Source organism: Pelophylax lessonae, assembly GCF_965119305.1.
Source record: "Pelophylax lessonae genome assembly, chromosome: 9".
NCBI classification, from domain to species: Eukaryota; Metazoa; Chordata; class Amphibia; order Anura; family Ranidae; genus Pelophylax; species Pelophylax lessonae.
Genome location: NC_138776.1, coordinates 245,006,973 through 245,025,426, shown reverse-complemented (window position 1 = coordinate 245,025,426; position 18,454 = coordinate 245,006,973). Strand labels below are relative to the sequence as shown.

General features: G+C 41.6%; 1 protein-coding gene across 1 annotated transcript in view; it reads right to left on the bottom strand.

Annotated features, from left to right (window-relative positions):
- LOC309564347 (uncharacterized protein) overlaps window positions 1–18,454 on the bottom strand; it is a 106,516-nt gene that overhangs the window by 4,745 nt on the left and 83,317 nt on the right. Inside the window, exons 12-17 of the mRNA XM_082268973.1 lie at window positions 17,333–17,482; window positions 14,663–14,815; window positions 13,124–13,296; window positions 9,351–9,534; window positions 5,841–5,985; window positions 3,299–3,417 (exon numbers count right to left, since the gene is read on the bottom strand). Coding sequence (XP_082125099.1) covers window positions 3,299–3,417; window positions 5,841–5,985; window positions 9,351–9,534; window positions 13,124–13,296; window positions 14,663–14,815; window positions 17,333–17,482 — 924 coding nt within the window. The remainder of the gene's footprint in view (window positions 1–3,298; window positions 3,418–5,840; window positions 5,986–9,350; window positions 9,535–13,123; window positions 13,297–14,662; window positions 14,816–17,332; window positions 17,483–18,454) is intronic.

Genomic DNA, 18,454 nt, shown 5'->3' with positions numbered 1-18,454 from the left:
CACAAATACGAAAAGATTTGGCAGCCCTGGGTGGATGATGTGCCTTGATTTCCCTTCCTCTGGATATGCTTTTGTTTACTGGTCTGCTGGTTCTCTCCTGGTTTCTTTTGGTTTATATATTTGTCATAGTATACTTGTACTGTGTTCCCACCATGCTTACCTGTGCTTTGTTAATCTCTACTTTATTTCTTTTTGTGTTTTCCCCGGCTGTTTCTCATGGTGGCCATTGGCTACATGTTTGTTGTATACTGTTTTTACACAGTTTTACTTCAATAAAGGGCAACCTTGTTTGTAAAAAAAAAAAAAGATTAATAAAAAAGAGCGAATAGAGCGGCCATAAAGGACCCTTCTGGGTAGGCTAGAGCTCATTCAACCAGGGCTATTTCTTTGTCTTGGGCGGCGCATGCTGTTAGTGACCATTTGCAAGGCGGTGAGCTTGTCACCACAACATAGGTTCTTAAGACATTACAGAGTAGATGTAGGAGCCCTTACTACCCTGGAGTTTGGGAAGAAAGACTTCATGTCAAGAAAAAAAGAGGTTTAAGGATTGTAAGAGGTGCATGAAAGTCAGCCAGCCCCCAGTCTGATGTACTCACCCTCCAGTCTGTCACCAACCAAATAAAACCTGTCTCTTGGTACAAAGAACAGGGGCTTAGTTGACACACATTTGCAAACGCATGTGAAAGCTGCAGAGCCACTTCACGGCACCCTGTTTAAATCTGCAGTCCTACACTCTTAATTTAGTGTCCTCACACTGGAGGCACATGGCCGCTAATGGGTGGAACAGGTGAGAGGGAGACAGCCCAATCCCCCCCAACCCATCCCCATACACAAACTGGCAGTTGTCTCAAAGACTCAAATGATTAGGTTATAACCATGGTGCAAACTGGAAAAGACCAGCTGAAAAGCATTACACCTCCATCCCCTTGGTGGATGCAGTATATAGATAGGAAGGGATTTTATTCCTATCTATATACTGCATCCACCAAGGGGATGGAGGTGTAATGCTTTTCAGCTGGTCTTTTCCAGTTTGCACCATGGTTATAACCTAATTATTTGAGTCTTTGAGACAACAGCCAGTCGTGTATGGGGTTGGGTTGGGGGAGGTTGGGCTGTCTCCCTCTCACCTGTTCCACCCATTAGCGGCCATGTGCCTCCAGTGTGAGGACACTAAATTGAGAGTGTAGGACTGCAGATTTAAACAGGGTGCCGTGAAGTGGCTCTGCAGCTTTCACATGCGTTTGCAAATGTGTGTCAACTAAACCCCTATTCTTTGTACCAAGAGACAGGTTTTATTTGGCTGGTGACAGACTGGAGGGTGAGTACATCAGACTGGGGGCTGGCTGACTTTCATGCACCTCTTACAATCCTTAAACCTCTTTTTTTCTTGATATAGGGATGGAGACGCCGGGCAACACCAGCTTGGGTCTCATCTAAAGTCCCACCTAGTCCAATATGTTTAGACTTCATGTCAATTGCCAATAAAAATTGAGTTTGCAGGATAAGCCTTACCTGTTTAGCTCATTATTTATCATATGTATGCTGCCATGTTGGCATCAGGAAAATGGAAACTTGTATCAAATACTTACTGTAACTTTCCTTTCCTGATGCCAATCCATGGCAGCATACGAGCCCGCCCTTTTTTGATCTTGTTCTTTGTATGGAGAATGTGGGAGATTGCTTTCAGTCAGACTTTTATAGATTTAAATAGGTCTTTTGGGTGGTGATAGGGGGGGAACTGTATGCTGCCATGGTCTGGAATAAGGAAAGGAAAATTACCATAAGTATTTGATACAGTTTTCTGTTTTTTGCCCTCTTTGACCAAATGGGGAGATTTATCTTCCCTTCCTGTCCAACAGCCAAAACAGGAAGCAGGAGAAAATCCCTGCAAATTAAGGGAATCTCTTGGGGAACTCCAGGTCACCAGAACTAGTGTCCTCGTTGGAGGATTTTACCACTAATACTTTTCTGGGGACAACCCAACATTTGGGATTTTCTTTTACTTTCACTTTCATTGATAATGATAAACAGGACAAATAGAGAGGGGGAATCTCCCTAACAGGGACACAGACAGCAATTAAAACGGACTGATCTTCTAATATCTCTCTACTCTATCCAAAACTAAAACTAAAGTTTGGCCTTTAGTTACACCACTTTTGCATTACTTTCAAAATTTCACTGATATCTTCCAATATTTCCCAATATTTCAGTGCAGTGAAACCCCTAGTCATTTGCTCATTGCTTGTAATCTGCATGCATTTCTATAATAACAAACAGGGACCAGAGGATCCATAGTGTGTAGTAGTTCCACAATAGGACGAACAGCAGTCTTGCCCACAAAAATCTTTATTAATATCAAGCTTTCATACATAAATAGTAATAATAAATGATGTAGCGCTATAAAAACACAATATATATGAACAGATTGTCCGTCAGTCCCTAAAAAAATCATGTACAATAAGTGGATACATAATCATGATGTTGAGGAGATTCCACAAAATGTGCAGTCCCAATGATAAACATGCAAATAATCCACCACTCCAAGCAAGATGTGAGGATAGCCACCACCATGGAGATTAAGTTAGACTCTTACAGGGATCATGAACAGCGGGGAAAAAACAAATCCTGGAAAAAGCGAGGTATCTCACACCAGCTCCTTCAGCCGCCGCACCCGCTCCTCTCATAACCAATACATATAGAGAGAAAAAACGACTTCCATGGTGTAATAACGTCAAAAGACTTTTATTAGAAGTAAAACAAACAAATGGCAACTCACATTTTAGGCTGTGAAGGCAGGCATGTCCTCAGCCTAGTATCCTACCAGAAAGATGGCCGCCGCATCCCCTCGTTGGTAGCAACGTGACGTGCCGCAGGCTTCTCCTATGCGTTTAGTCAGACTAATGACGTCGTCAGCGGGGGGGTTCATACATAAATAGAAAACACAATGTTGTCATTTGTTTTAATAGTGAGTGGTGGAGGCCATTCTGTGTTTTCCATTTATGTATAAAATTTTGATATTAATAAAGATTTTTGTCAGTGAGACTGCTGTTCCTCTTATTGGGGAACTATTACACACCGAGGATCCTCTGGTCCCTGTTTTTTTTTATTGTGCGTAGCTTTTTAGTTCCTGGGAAGCCACCTAAAACATTGTTTGGTGAGTCAGCACCCCTTTGAATTTGGACATTGTTGGGGTACCCGCATGTTCTGAACTGGATCCTGTTTTTATGTATAGTTTAATCGGCATTTCTACTCAGATGTGAAATAAACGATGGCACATGTAGGTCTACTGACTACTCACCTACATCCAGTGGTTTGCTACCGCTAAAGAATTGCCAGTATGTCCTATCAGTGGTGCTTCCAGCAAGGTGGTTAATGGCGGTGATGAAAACTCCCCAAGTGGAACTTTCTGACTCGAAGCTGAGGTATAGCAAGGCAGATAAAAGTTAAGTGCTCAGAGATACAACACTTTTATATATATATATATATATATATATAGGTGAGTTAAAGCACAGTAAAGTCATCTTATAACAGAAGGTATTCAAAAGTCTCATGCCATTGTATAAATAATCCCTAATAAATAGCAGCCAGTGAATGACCACTATAATTTTGATCCAGAAGAAGCCTTAATGGATGGATGCTTCATTTATTTTTTTTCCAATGAAGATCCCTCAGAACCGTCATCATACCAGCAGGGACACTACACATCTATCCATCTCAGCCGAAAGGCCATAATGTCGGTGGAGCACCCCTACTGGGCACTGATAAGAACAGATACTACACTTGATCTTAACCAAAGGCCTGAAAAGGACATTGTTTTGAGTTTAATTACCAGTAGTGGTTTGTGTTCTGAATTGTATTAATGAAAGAAGAAGCCTTAATGGATGGATGCTTAATTTATTTTTTTCGCATGAAGATCCCTCAGGACCATCATCATAATAGCAGGGACAGTATACATCTATCCATCTCAGCCGAAAGGCCATAATGATGGTGGAGCACCCCTACTGGACACCGATAAGAACAGATGCTACACTTGATCTTAACAAAAAGACTGAGAAGGACATTGTTTTGAGTTTAATCACTAGTAGTGGTTTGTGTTCTGAATTGTATTAATAAAATATTGATTCTCAGTTAGATTCCTTGTTGTTATATTATCTTAAAGAGACTATGGTATGCAACCACATGTTACGAAGATTGAACCACAGAGACACTGCTGTGTAGTCTGACTCCATGTTTGTGCAACTTTCATATTCTGTTTTAGCTCATTCAGGAGCGTATGAATGTTCTTTGTCATTCTGACTATGTTTTGGACCAATTTAGTACTCTTCAAATTAGAGTTACTCTCGGTCTGGTCATTTAACTGATTAGGCATCCTGTTACAGTATCGCTTAAACTCGAAACATCAAATAAGAAATAGGGATGATCAAACGGTTCGGGTCGACCATCGGTTTGACCCGAACATTGACTGTTCGAAATTCGGCCGATATCCGAACTTTTTACTAAAAAAGTTCGGAATTCGGCAACCAGAACCGACCAAAATGCAATGGGATAAGAACTGGGCTTTAAAAGCCTGTGATTGGACCAGAAACATTAGTAAAAGCCAATTGAGGGGGCAGGAGGATGCTAGGAATGTAAATGAAGTGACTAGGGGGTCCAGAGGCCAATCAGTAGTGAATATGCCCCCCAGTATATAACATAGCCCCGCCAAATCTCTAGCACTGTAATACAGGGGCTGTGGAAGAGAGTGGAAGCAGTTCTGTTACTCCTGCTGCAAAAGTGTCATTTAGCAATTATTAGCGTGAGGAAAGGGATATCTAGTGTAGTTAGGGCACTATATACCACTATAGTTAGATTCAATAATCTAGTTTCTGTAAGGAAAGTGTTAAGTGTCAGGGTGCCCGTAGTGTAGTGTAGGGTGAACTGACTCTGCTATGGCAGGGTGACCAAACTCTTCCATGTCAGGGTGACCGCCATAGAAAAAAGATTGTTTGTCTTAGAATTGCAGTAGAGCAGGGATAGGGCTCCGCTACTTTCACACCTGGCCGTTTTTGTTGCAGGCATTTATTGGGCTTTTTTGTGGACGTCTTTGGAGTCAGGCATAACATCTGAACTTCTGTGTAGGGGTATATATACACACACACACACACACATATATGTATATATACACATACACACATATAGGCGTGAAAGTAGCGGAACCCTATGCCTGCGCTAATGAAATTATTTGCAGGGATGTGGCTCCGCTCCTATCACACCTATATGTGTGTATGTGTATATATACATATATGTGTGTGTGTATATATACCCCCTACACAGAAGTTCAGATGTCATGCCTGCCTCCAAAGACGTCCACAAAAAAGCCCAATAAACTCTTGCAACAAAAACGGCCATGTGTGAAAGTAGCGGAGCCCTATCCCTGCTCTACTGCAATTCTAAGACAAACAATCTTTTTTTTTCTGGTTCTGGACATGCTACAGAGCTGAAACTTCACAGGTACACTTTTTAGACCCCCAGACACTAAATCCAAAGAAATCTCTTTTTTTTTCAATAATTTTTTCAATAATTGGCTCTCTATCAAAAAAGACAATTTTTAAGAACTTTTTTTGTGTGATTAATAGTCCTTGGGGCATGACCTAGAACCCTAGGCACTTTTTAGGGGCATTTATTGGGTTTTAGGGCTTCAAAATTGTGTTTTTTGATTACTGAAGTTCGGGTCCCATTGATTTCAAATGGGTTCTGGAATTTCGGGAAGTTCGGGTGTTCTGGTCGAACCAAACTTTTCAAAAGTTCGATCATCCCTAATAAGAAACGGTTTTAGTCACTGTTAGGCTTGAAGTTCTCACCTGAAATGATTAGAATCTAATTCAGCGGCATTTTGCATGACCTGCAGTAGAGTGGATCCTTCTTTCACTGCTACGATAATAGTATATTGAAAATGTTCTCCTACTAAGTCATTCACAATCGTGTATTTCACCGCGATAAGGGTAGCTGCATGAAGGTAGAAGACAAAACAGATGATGAATACAGATATTGAGAACCGCTACTTTAAAAGGAATGACAGTGTTTGTGTTGTTGCCCTTCAATACAGCTTATTTAGTTACAGGTTTTAATGGAACTTTTAAAAAAATCCTAAAGATAGTTAAAGGCCCAATCCACCTAGAAGTGGTGGGGGAGCCCGGTGGGCTGAGTCAGCTGCTGGCTTTGGTCTTTGGTACTCCAAATGTAGTGTCTCCCTGTCATAATTCTCAGCTCATTTCCTGTCCCTCTGGGAGTTTTGGGTATTCCCAACCACCTTTAGCTTCTTCTGTTACATTCTAAATATCATAAAATCTATATAAAACCCAGGAGGGATGGTGCATTCTAATGGGCACAGCAGGTCTGCGGACCCAGAAGATAGGAGAGACTGTCGAGTAGATTAATTCTCCAGCATCTATAAAATATGACTTTTGGGTGGACTAGCCTTTGAATCAACATTTGTAAAAAGTCATTAAATCCACTATCATAATAATGTACACTTACATAAAATACTGAATTTGATTGGATATTTGAAATGTAAAATAGTTCTGTCCTTTACTATTGCATTAATATAACTTTAAAATAAATTGCTATTCCTATCATGACTCAAAGTAGGTATCAGCATTATAAAACCAATGTCCATCTATTAGTATTGTAAACACATATCCATAGATCAGCATCTGAAAACAATGTCCATATGTGACCCTCCTATCGTCTTCTTGTGCTCCCATTCCCTGGAGGTATGTCGGGGAAGCCACACAGAGCAAATACGCTAATATGCTTCCTGTTTTGTTAAAACTGAACATCTATGCTACCAATTCCTCTTTATATACCCATGTTTAAAAATAACTAATTGTGTTCTCCTATTCAAACCACCAGTGGAACATACTCATGCACTGACATAGGATTCAGGAAGGGTGAGTGGTGCGGCACCCAATACATTTGTAAGCTGTCAGTGCAAACTACTAAGGGGGTGTTTTAAACCCCATATATATATTATAAGTGCGCAATGGTGTTTTATGAGACAAAAGAACGGTCTTTAAAAAAGGCCAAATACAGCGCTTGCTAGTATGCGTGACGCGATGACGCTATGCGGTCCAAACTGATGCGTTTCGTCACTTCCGGTGATGTCCTCAGAGTTGCCAGCCCGTTATTCCGCAAGGAGGATGCGCATCCCGCACCGCTTGACTACCAGTGATAGTGTAACCTTGCTTTTATACTCTGAACCCAATGTATGGGTAATAAACATTTCAATCCTTACAATATTACGCTATTTGGAGCCTTCTTTCTCCTTTCCTAATATATTGGGTCATTACACCCCGGAGCCTAGAGGAGCCATTACCAGCCCATAGGACCACCAAAAGGGGAATCCATTTGGCCCAGGGGGCCATCAAAGCCTGGTCTTAATGCCATATGGCATATAGGACCCACGAGATCTGGTAAGTGATCCACTTTACTCATTCACTCGGGACAAGAAATCAATGTCATAGCCAATCAAGCCAGAGCACTTGCACCTTCCAATTGTGATGATTCACTTTCACTAAGGACAATATTTTAAGCACAAAGTCACCGTTTACTTTGGACTGTCTCTTTTTTTACTGCTGATTTTTAGATGGGCACCTTAAAGACCACAACATACAGGGGTATACTGTACGGTTAGCAGCAAACACACACACACTTCATAGGTTGAACTGGATGGACTGATGTATTTTTTCAACCTCACTAACTATGTAACTATGTAACTTTCTGTCCACATCATTCAAACTAAGCATGCCCTGAAACGGCACCAACAAAACAAGAGATGCCATGAAAGACACCAACTACGCGCCACTAAAGTAAGTTCATAGAGTCTCATTAACTTCTCAATGTAATTTTTTTTAACCGTTTATTTTTTTTTTAAATCCTATAGTAGACATTAATTAAAAAATACGAATGGCATCACCTAAAGGTAAAAAGTGATGTAGTGAAAAATGTGCAGCATTCTATAGTTACATAATTGGTATGGTTGAATAAAGACCAAAGATCCAGTTCAACCTGTGGTGTGTGTGTATGTGTGTGTGTATGTGTTTGTGTCAATAGTACATTGTATACCCCTGTATGTTGTGATCGTTAACATGCCCATCTAATAGTTCTTTTAAACTATCAGTTCTCACTGCTTGTGGAAAAGAATTCAACATCTTTACCACTCTGACAGTAAATAACCCTCTATGCAGTTTAGGGTTAAACCACTTCTCTTCCAATTTCACTCAGCCTATCCTCCAAAGACGTCTTGTTGATGACGAAATGTATCAGTAAGTGGCCTGACAGTGATAACATTACACACCCGATCGCTAAGCAGCCTGCTGCTCTTCTGCTATACAAAACTAGTGCCAGTTATGTTTTGTATGAAGGTATTTGTAGCCATCTTTTAAATACATTTTTTTATATCATGATGGGCTTCACTAGTTTTACTTTTTATTTTATTTTGAGGCTCCCTCATATGATTTGTGATCCTACTGGATAAACTTGCTGCTGCTTGTTTGACCATTATAATTTATAGTCCTGGATATCTGGTAAGAAGCCTAAGTGTGAGGGTTTTCTTATTTGTACTAGGTGCAGATTTTACACTCTTTTACAATTTCACTGAATGGGCATGTGTCTTTTTATAAAAAAAAAAAATTCCCTATGCTAGGGTCACCAGTACAGTATTTGAATTTCACTATCATATCTCCTCTAGAGTGTCTCTTCTTCGGAGAGAATAGGTTCAATGCCTGTAGTCCTTCGCCATAACCGACATCCTCCAGTACCTTTATTAGCTTTGTTGCCCTACTCTGAACTCTCTTCAGTTCCAGCACATCCTTCCTGAGGACCGGTGCCCAGAACTGGATGGCATACTCAAGATGTGGCCGGACCAGAGTCTTGTAGAGTAGCAGAATTATCACTTTTTCTCTGGAGTGAATCCCCTTTTTAATGCATGCCAATATTCTGTTGGCTTTGCTTGCAGCAGCTTGGCATTCCATGCCATTGCTGAGCCTGTCATCTACTAGGAGTTCTCCCCCTAGCAAGTAACTTGCATTCGTATTTTTAGCACCGAAATGCATTACTTTGCGTTTTTCAACATTAAACCTCATTTGCCATGCAGTTGCCCAACCCATTCTTTTTTTTTAGGTATTCTTGTCTTGTAAGGTATCCACATCTTGCTGGGAAGTTGCCCTGCTTAGCTCGGCATCATCAGCAAATTTTCAGATTGAGCTGTTTATCCCATCCTCTATATCGTTTATGAATAAATTAAACAGAATTGGTCCCAGAACAGATCCTTGGGGGACCCCACCTACTACTAAATGAAATAAATGAATTACCATTATCTTCTGGACATATCAGACACTTCACAGAGACATAGCTTGTACCCCACAGGAAAGGCAGCACCTGGGCAGCAGCGATGGGCAAGGAGAATGTCTTCTCGGGTATTAGGTCAATCACTGTTTCTATTATTTTAGAACAATCCCAGACTATTGAAAAATACTTCTCTGCGGCCAACAAAGCCTAAAAAAACATGGAGACACAAGATTTTAAACTAAGAGCAGGCACTGTTATATCTATACAGTGTAAAAACTTTGTATTCTAAGACACAGGCTGGAGGGGAGGCCTTTGGTTGTACCCTTGTTTTGGTGGTGGTAGGATTGATGCACCTATTTTGGCTTTTGTGGCCCAGTTCTCTGTTTGTTGACCATTTGGGGCCTTGAAATCATGATGTTTACTTCCTGTTTTTTGACCATCTCTGGATTTAGATGTCACTTCCGGTTTGCATCATCGCAATGGAGGAATGTCCCCCCATGTGTACGCTGTTCCCGACGGCACCTCGGATGGGACGTGGGGGACAGGAGGCATGTGGGAGCCATTCATTACCCTGTGTATATAAAGGCTCATTGAAACCTCTGGTTTGCGGCATCGCTCCTACTGGACTCAGGACAGGGAAAACTTTTTGCACCCTCTGGATATGGTCAGTAAGTGGAATCATCCTCATGTATACAGCTAATCTCTCTTGACTAGAACAGTGCTGTATCTTGGCCTAGGCCAACAAGGCCCAGGCCTAGGGCGGCACTTTGCAGGGGGGGCAGCAAAGAGCTATACCCTGCACGGAAAAAAAAACAGCCTCCTCCCGGCACGAAAAGGGTCCCCGCCAGCTTGCGCTACACTTTTTGTATAGTGCCAGTCTTATGTGGTGAATTGGAGGGCAGGGTCCAGGTGACAAATCAGTCTGGTACCCCCATAAAGCGGTCACACTGCTACCTACTAGTATGATAATACCAGCCGGTCAGGACATTCGGACAGACCGCAGGCTGACGACCACACTTAATACAACAACAGGGCGGGTCCTAAACAGGAAGGGGTGTGGCCTTTACAGGAAGGGGTGGGTCATATTTAAATTGGGGGTGCACAAGTTTGGTCAGGCCTAGGGCAGCAGAAAACCAAAATACGCCACTGGACTAGAACTGTCCACTTATGGGTCCATTTTTACTTTGTATCCAGGGGTATATCATTTTGAACATGGATATTTGACTCTTTTATATCTGATCCCGGATGGGCTTGTTTGGGGGATTATCTGTTCGATTTCATTTCACCCCTTATCTATGATATACATGTAGTTATTATTGGTAAGTCGAATTTGATTATAGTGATTGGCTACTTTGATCCTTGATCATTATACACTTGTTTATTTTTGGCTCTACATACTTATTTTTGGCACGCTCTATTTATGTGGACACACATTCACATGTTTTATTACTATCCAGTCACAATAAATTTGTATTGATATATGTTGGCTTCCACTGGGGTTTGTTTACTTTCTCTCTTAATTTTTATCTATTTGATGATGTTCACCAGCTTTTCACTCTTTTGTTGGAGATCTCACTCATACTATCAACACACAGATCCATCCTCATATCTGATTCTATATCAAAGGTCCCCTTATCCTTCCAAGATAGGTGCTGAACTAGTGATCATATATTCCTTTGTACATATGCTTTATTGATGTTTTTTTGAAGGTAAGCTTTTGGTAAAACCCATTGTTCTTCCTATTTTCCCATTTTGCCTATTGTCCCCCCAATATGCTGACCACGGGACTTACATTCTTTCCCTCCCTTGCCTTCCCTTCCTTTGCTCCTCTTCCCTCTTTCCTCCCTTCCCTTTCCCCTCCCATTTTTTTTTTTTTGCCTGTTTCTTTTCATTTCCATCATATTTGGTATATCTATTTATAATCTAATATTTGTATATCCTGCATATGTAAAATGTATATATTGGAAATTGATACTCACTGTATACTGTTTACTTATCATATGGCTCATACATATTGGAAATCGGATCCTGAAGAAGCTCACACTGTGGGCGAAACACGTTGATCCCTATCGTCCCTTTTGGGATCATCCAACATTCAAATACTTGTATTGTATGATTACATGCAAAACATGTAATAATTTGTATGTATAACGTATATTTGTTATTTTAATCATTTTTGTCATCTAATAAAACTTATGTTTTTTAGCTATTTTAGCTTTTTTTCTTGTGGGCACACCTGAATCCCCAATTTCCAATGACTCCTTGTCTTTCCCCTTCCCCTTCCCACTCCCGCTCCCTTTCCCCTCCCTCTCCCTTTCCCCTCCCTCTCCCTTACCCTTTCCCTCTCCTTTTCCCTTCCCCTCTCCTTCCCTAGTGAGACCTGGAATCTACTTTAAATTTCTTATGTAGTGCAAGGGCCTGGCCTGATTGCACACAGATTGAAAGTGTTTAGGTTTGACCAGATATTATATGGTTTTGTTAAACTTAAAAGAGAATTGAATAGGAAAATTGTATAATGTATGGCCAGCCTAAGCGTATATTGATTGGTTTGCGCAAAAGTTAACGTCTCTACAAACTATAGGATATTTCTTATTTCTTTTTTTTTTATACTAGTAATGGCAGCAATCAATGACTTATAGCAGGACTGCGATATTGCGGCAGACACCTAACTGACACCTTTGACCCTTTTTCAGGAATAGTGACACTAGTACAGTGATCAGTGCTAAAAATATGCACTGTCACTGTACTAATGACACTGGCAGGGAAGGGGTTAACATCTAGGGGGGGTGATGAAAGGGTTAAATGTGTGCTGAGCTTAGTGTTTTACTACTATAGAGGAGGTGTTTTTACTAGTGGAAGACATGGATTGGCGTTCCTTGCTTTACAGGAACACAGGATCTATGTCTTCTGTATTGACAGAATGGCAATCTGCCTTGTTTACATAGGCAGACTGACATTCTGTCAGTGTAACGAATGATCAGCCGGTGCCGGCGTCAGCGGAGATGGGGTCTGCGGGACTCGCTGATCAGCTCCCGCTATGTAAAATCACAGTGAGAGTGACCAGCAGGCGGCGCGCACTCGCGCCCAAACCTGAAAGTGCAGAATCATGTATATATATATATATGTGATTCTGCACAGCGTGGCTGCCCTGTAGCAGTAAATCTGCTACGGGGTGGTCGGAAAGTGATTAAAATAAAAATAAAAGGAAAAACATTTGTGTATAGATAAAACATTATGAATCCCTTTTTTTTCATTTATAAGTGATCACTTTCCCTCTGTTCTCAGCTGTATAAGAGCTGGGGGAGGAGAAGCAGCAGCACACTGAGCTTCCCAATGTTAGGCTGTGCAGGGGAGGTGTGTCAGGACACGTCTGAGTTCACAACACAGCTAGAGAACTGACCACAGTGTGTTTTTCTGATTAGTGTGGTCAGTTTGTAATAGGAAAGCAGGGGGGACTGACCGGGACACCAGGGATTTTGCATAAAGGAAGCAATACAAAGAGTACGGGATACTTTCTCATACAAGTACATGGTACAGCAGGCACATATCAGGAATATAAAATGTTGGGGTAACAAACACTTTAACTTCCGGTGCTCTCTGCAGTGTTATTAGCCCTGTTCACCTCTGTGGACTACAGAATATAACTCCTCTATGTTGTGGAGAAGAGGACAAAAAAAAAAAGGGAAAACGAAAGCAGCCATCACATCTGAGAACTGGTGAGCCGTAATTTATTACATTTTTGTTATCATTTTTTATATACACTTAATCCTACATAGTACAAGTGTACTGCCCATACCTGTCCAGCTAGGCCTGTGCTGTAAGCATTGCCGATGAGTCCATCTTTTTGTTGCTCCAAAATATAAATCAGCAGACCAGACAGGGTTTTCCTTACTTCTGTAAGTGTTTCTTCAGGAACATTTTCCATGCCAAGCACACAAACCAACCCCATCGCCACTACAGCTGCCGTGTCTATGAAGGCATTAGATTTGACATTAGATAAATGATACATTTTTTACTGTTTCCTTCCGTACTGACTTCTATTCTGATTACTTGTGTGAATCAAGAAAACCCAACATGTTATTTTAAGCAACATAAACACAAGTTAGTTATGTACTGAGCGCAGGCGCCACCTACTGTTCTTTTTTTGGTATAGCTTTAGTTGTTCTGCTGTATTACATATTGTAACCTCTCAGAATGTATTAAATAAAGTTGAGTTCAGGAGTAAGTAATGCACAGAAAACAGGAGCAGAAATGAGTAACACACAGAGATCAGAAGCAATTAATGCAGAGGTTAGGAGTAAGTAATGCACAGAGAGCCAAGGACAGGAGCAGGTAGTGCAGAGTGCAGGGGGCTGGGCTTTTTATTCAGCTGGAACTTGGTGGAACTCAGTTCCTCCACCTTTTCTGCTCACCAGTTCTTTACTGTTAGGGCTACAAGATTGTGGAATTCTCTACCACAAGAGGTGGTTTCTGCGGGAAGTATGGTGGCTCTCAAAACACACTTAGACGTACATCTCAAGGATCAGAACATTCAGGGGTATGTGAGATGATTACGGCCACATACACCTACACAGGTTGAACTGGATGGACTATTGTCTTTATTCAACCTCACCTACTATGTAACCACTATCACTTGTAAACACAAAAGTCCGGCTTCTGTGTTTAAAAGTGACAGCTTGTCTCCCAATCACTCCCACAGATCTGATCTCCTGAGCAGATCCTACTGAGTGCAGGAAGGAGACAAGGGAGATGCAGGTACCCAGGGTCCTGTGTGGTCATGGGCGGGAGAAGGGCATGGAATGTTAGGCTGACCCTCTGTGATCTCCATTTTCCCTGGTGCCAATATACCAACACCCCTGCTGGATGATCTCCCTGCAAGTGATAGAGGCAAAGCCACCTACATTGTGTGGGTGGTACTAGAGCTGGCTGGGTGCTTCAGCTTAATAGGGCATCAACAGTAGGGTACAAGATGGCGGAGCTTTTAAAGAGGGGGGAGAAGATGGAGCAGTGGAAGGGGGGGGGGGTTGTGTGTGTGTGTGTGGGGAGTTGGGGTCTGTGCACTGCAAGATTTAGGGTAAGCTGCCAGGCTCCCAGCGACTCCTCCCACCAGAGACTGTCCACAAAAAAAGGGGTCCAATGGTAAACTTAAGCTATACCAGTGAGTCAGAGATCACAATCTCAGCAAGTGCTTGGTGCTTTGAGCAAGAGCCTGGGCCTTCTATTGGCATAATTGATAGAATTGTGTAAAATACATTGATGTTAGTTGACTATTATTATTTACAGGGTGTGTTTGATATTGCATAAATCTGGCCATAGGTCCAGTTCATATACTCACCAACAGTACCACACACCTCTGGCGTAGTGTGATTGGCCACAATGCGTGCTGCTGAAATAGTGTAAGGGCTGGACATGGTGCAGAGACCGATAAGGTCAAGACCTACTTGGTACCAGGTGGTTATTATGGATGGGTTTGGAGATGATCCAATTTCTGTAATAAGAATCAGTGATTATTCATACACTCTAACAAACTCATAATTAATCTCACAAGAAAAAAAAAAAAACTTGACATCTAATTAGTTACATATCACATCTTTAAAAAAGAGTGCAAAATATGAAAACTTTCTAGATAATATCTTGTGTTTTTCTCAACAGAGTGAAAAAAAAAAAGAAAAAACAATATTTTTCACTTTCTGCTATATAACATTCCCCCCAAAAAATAAAAAATAAAATAAAAAATCGATTCTTTTTATCATTTCAGGCCAATTGTATTCTGCTACATACTTGTGTTAAAAAAATCCCAATAAGCGTATTTTGATTGATTTGCGCAAAAGTTATCGCGTCTACAAACTAGGGGAAAGATTTATGTAATTTTTATTTATTTATTTTATTTACTAGTAATGGCGGCGATCTGCGATTTTTAGCGGGACTGTGACTTTGCGGCGGACAGATCGGACCCCTAACTGACATTTTTGACATTTTTGGGGGGGACCAGTGGCATTACTACAGTAATCAGAGCTAAAAATATGCACTGTTACAGTAATAATGACACTGGCAGGGAAGGGGTTAACACCAGGGGCGATCAAAGGGTTAAATGTGTCCCTAGGAGGTGCTTTCTAACTGTGTGGGGGACTTACATATGGAATGAATAGGAGGAACACAGGATCCCTGTGTTCATTGCTGACAGAACAGTGGTCTGCCGTGTTTACAGTGGCAGACCGCCGTTCTGTCTCCATGAGGAATGATCGCGGGTGCCCGGCAGCAATCATGGTTGTCGGACCCGCAGATCAGCTTCCTCTGCGGCAAATGGGCGCACGCCCCTACTTGTGTTCCCCCGAAGCGACGTACAGTTACGTCGTTTCGCGGGACAGAGCCGACCTGCTGCAGTATATGCACTGCTGGCGGTCGGCAAGTGGTTAACTGACAATTGTGAGGCCGTGCGATGCTGTACCCAAATAAAATGCATGTCCTTTTTTCCCCCACAAATAGAGTTTTCTTTTGGTAAAAAATGTAAAAAATCTAATTTCCTCATTCATTTAGGCCAATATGTACATATTTTTGGTAAAAAAAAATCCCAATAGGTGTATATTGTTAGGTTTGCGCAAAAGTTATTGCGTCTTCAAACAATGGGATATTTTTTATGGCATTTTTACTTACTTATTTATTTATTTATTTATTACTAGTAATGACGGCGATCAGCGATTTTTAGCGGGACTGCGACATTGCGGATGACAAATCTGACACCTAACTGACACTTTTGGGGGGGGGCCAGTGACATTACTACAGTAATCAGTGCTAAAAATATGCACTGTTACTGTAATAATGACACTGGCAGGGAAGGGGGCGGTTAAATGTGTCCCAACGGGGTGCTGGCTAACTGTGTGGGGGAGGTGCTCTGACTGGGGGAAGACAGAGATCCGAGTTCCTGCTCAGGAACACAAGCCCTCTATCTTCTCCCCTGTCAGAGTTGCGATCTTCCTTGTTTACATAGGCAGACTGCCCTTCTGCCTCTCTCTGGAACGATTGCGGGTGGCTGGGGGACATCAGGACCCGCTGATTGGCTCCCCCTTTGTCCAATCAGCACACAATCGTGCTTCCGGAGGTGGGCGTGCGCCCCCAAGTGGCTATTGCACAAAATGACATACAGGTATGTGATTTCGTGCAATAAAGCCGACCTGCCGCAGTAAATGTACATTAGGCGAGTCGGCAAGTGGTTAAATAACAAAAAACCCCAGTGGTGATCAAATACCACCAAAAGAAAACTCTATTTTGCCTCTTTTCCACTGAGCGGTACGGTTCGGTTCAGTACAGTTCAGTAAGGTTCAGTAAGGTTTGGAACGGTACACCTTGATCAGGCTTGCACTTCCACTGCCAACAGTACCCTTACATGATAGGCGTGGTGTAGCCGGAAAGTAGTGATTGACATCACTTGATAGGCGTCTGTCAACCAATCAATGTTCTGCAGAGTGTAGCTCCACCCTGTTGGTACAGTATGATTGTGCTTGGTACCCCAACAAAGGGGGCCCCAAAAAAGTGGTACAGTATGGTTCGGGAATTAGGGTACCATTCACAACTTTTGACAATGGAAACGGCAAAAATTGCGTACCGTACCGAACCGAACCATACCGCTCAGTGGAAACGAGGCATATATGTGAAAAAATGATATAAATTTCATTTGTGTACAGTGTTGCATGACTGGGGAATCGCCAGTCAAAAGTAGCGCAGTGCTGAATAGCAAAAAATGCCCTGGTTATGAAAGGGGTAAAACCTTGCGGAGGTCAAGTTGTACATAGAGGAAAATATCAAAAGGACTTCGGAGCTCCAGCTACTGGCTTGACAGAAGATTAATAACATTCATATGCAGCTTTTTGTATTTACCTGACAAACTAGTATAAGAATTCTATTTTTTTCTGAACATGACTAATACATTTTATACAAAAATAGCTATACATTCTATATTAACAATATTAAGCTTTCTTTTTGACTAAATCATGTTTTTATAACTTACCAAAAGCACGCAGCTCCTCACGAGTCTTTTTCTCCAGAAGCTGGACAAGGTCAATGCTTCCTTTTTGGACAGAGATGTTGCTGGGATCAACACACGAAGAACGAAGAGCCAGAACATAAAGGGCCACTTTCCCCGGGGTAAAGGATACATCTACATAGAGAAAGAGAGAAGGCCCAAATGAATCACCCTGAGGACAACCAACCAAAGATTAGACAGCTGGCCAAGTGACCAGAAGAATACGAAGAATGAGATCCCATCTCCAACTATACCAGTCATCATTTTCCCCAGATGGGTAAAAAGGACAACAAATTGTGTTAATTTTAGGAAACTTCCCATTGGATAGATTCACCCTATTTGTCATAGTGACAATTGTTACTTGGGCTGAAAGAGATTGTAAAATTCTACAGTTATCACAAGAACAGAAAGAGAAGGGAAATCATTTAACCACGTAAGCCCCGGAGGATTTGGCTGCTAAACGACCAGGGGGTTTTTCGCGATTCGGCACTGCGTGACTTTAACGGACAATTGCGCAGTCGTGCGACGCTGTACCTAAACGAATTTGGTGTCCTTTTTTTTCCCACAAACAGAGCTTTCTTTTGGTGGTATTTGATCACCTGTGCGATTTTTTGATCATGCGCTATAAACAAAAAAAGAGCGTAAATTTTGCAAAAATAGCAATATTTTTCACATTTTTTTATATGAAATTCCCCCCCCCAAAAAAATTTAAAAATCAAAATTTTTTAACATTTTCGGCCAATTTGTTTTATGCTACCTATGTTTGGTAAAAAAAAAACGCAAAAAGCGTATTTTGATTGGTTTGCGCAAAAGTTATCGCGTTTACTAACAAAGGGAAAGATTTTTGTCATTTTTGTTGTTTTTTTTTAACGCGTAATGGCGGCGATCTTCGATTTTTTTTGCGGTACTGCGACATTGCGGCGGACAGATCGGACCCTTGACTGACATTTTTGACACTTTTGGGGTTACCAGTGACATTTCTACAGTAATCAGTGCTATATATATGCACTGTTACTGTAAAAATACACTGGTAGTGAAGGGGTTAACTTTATTTGAGAGGGAGGGGTTATGTGTGTCCCTAGGGGCGTGCTTTCTACTGTGATTGGC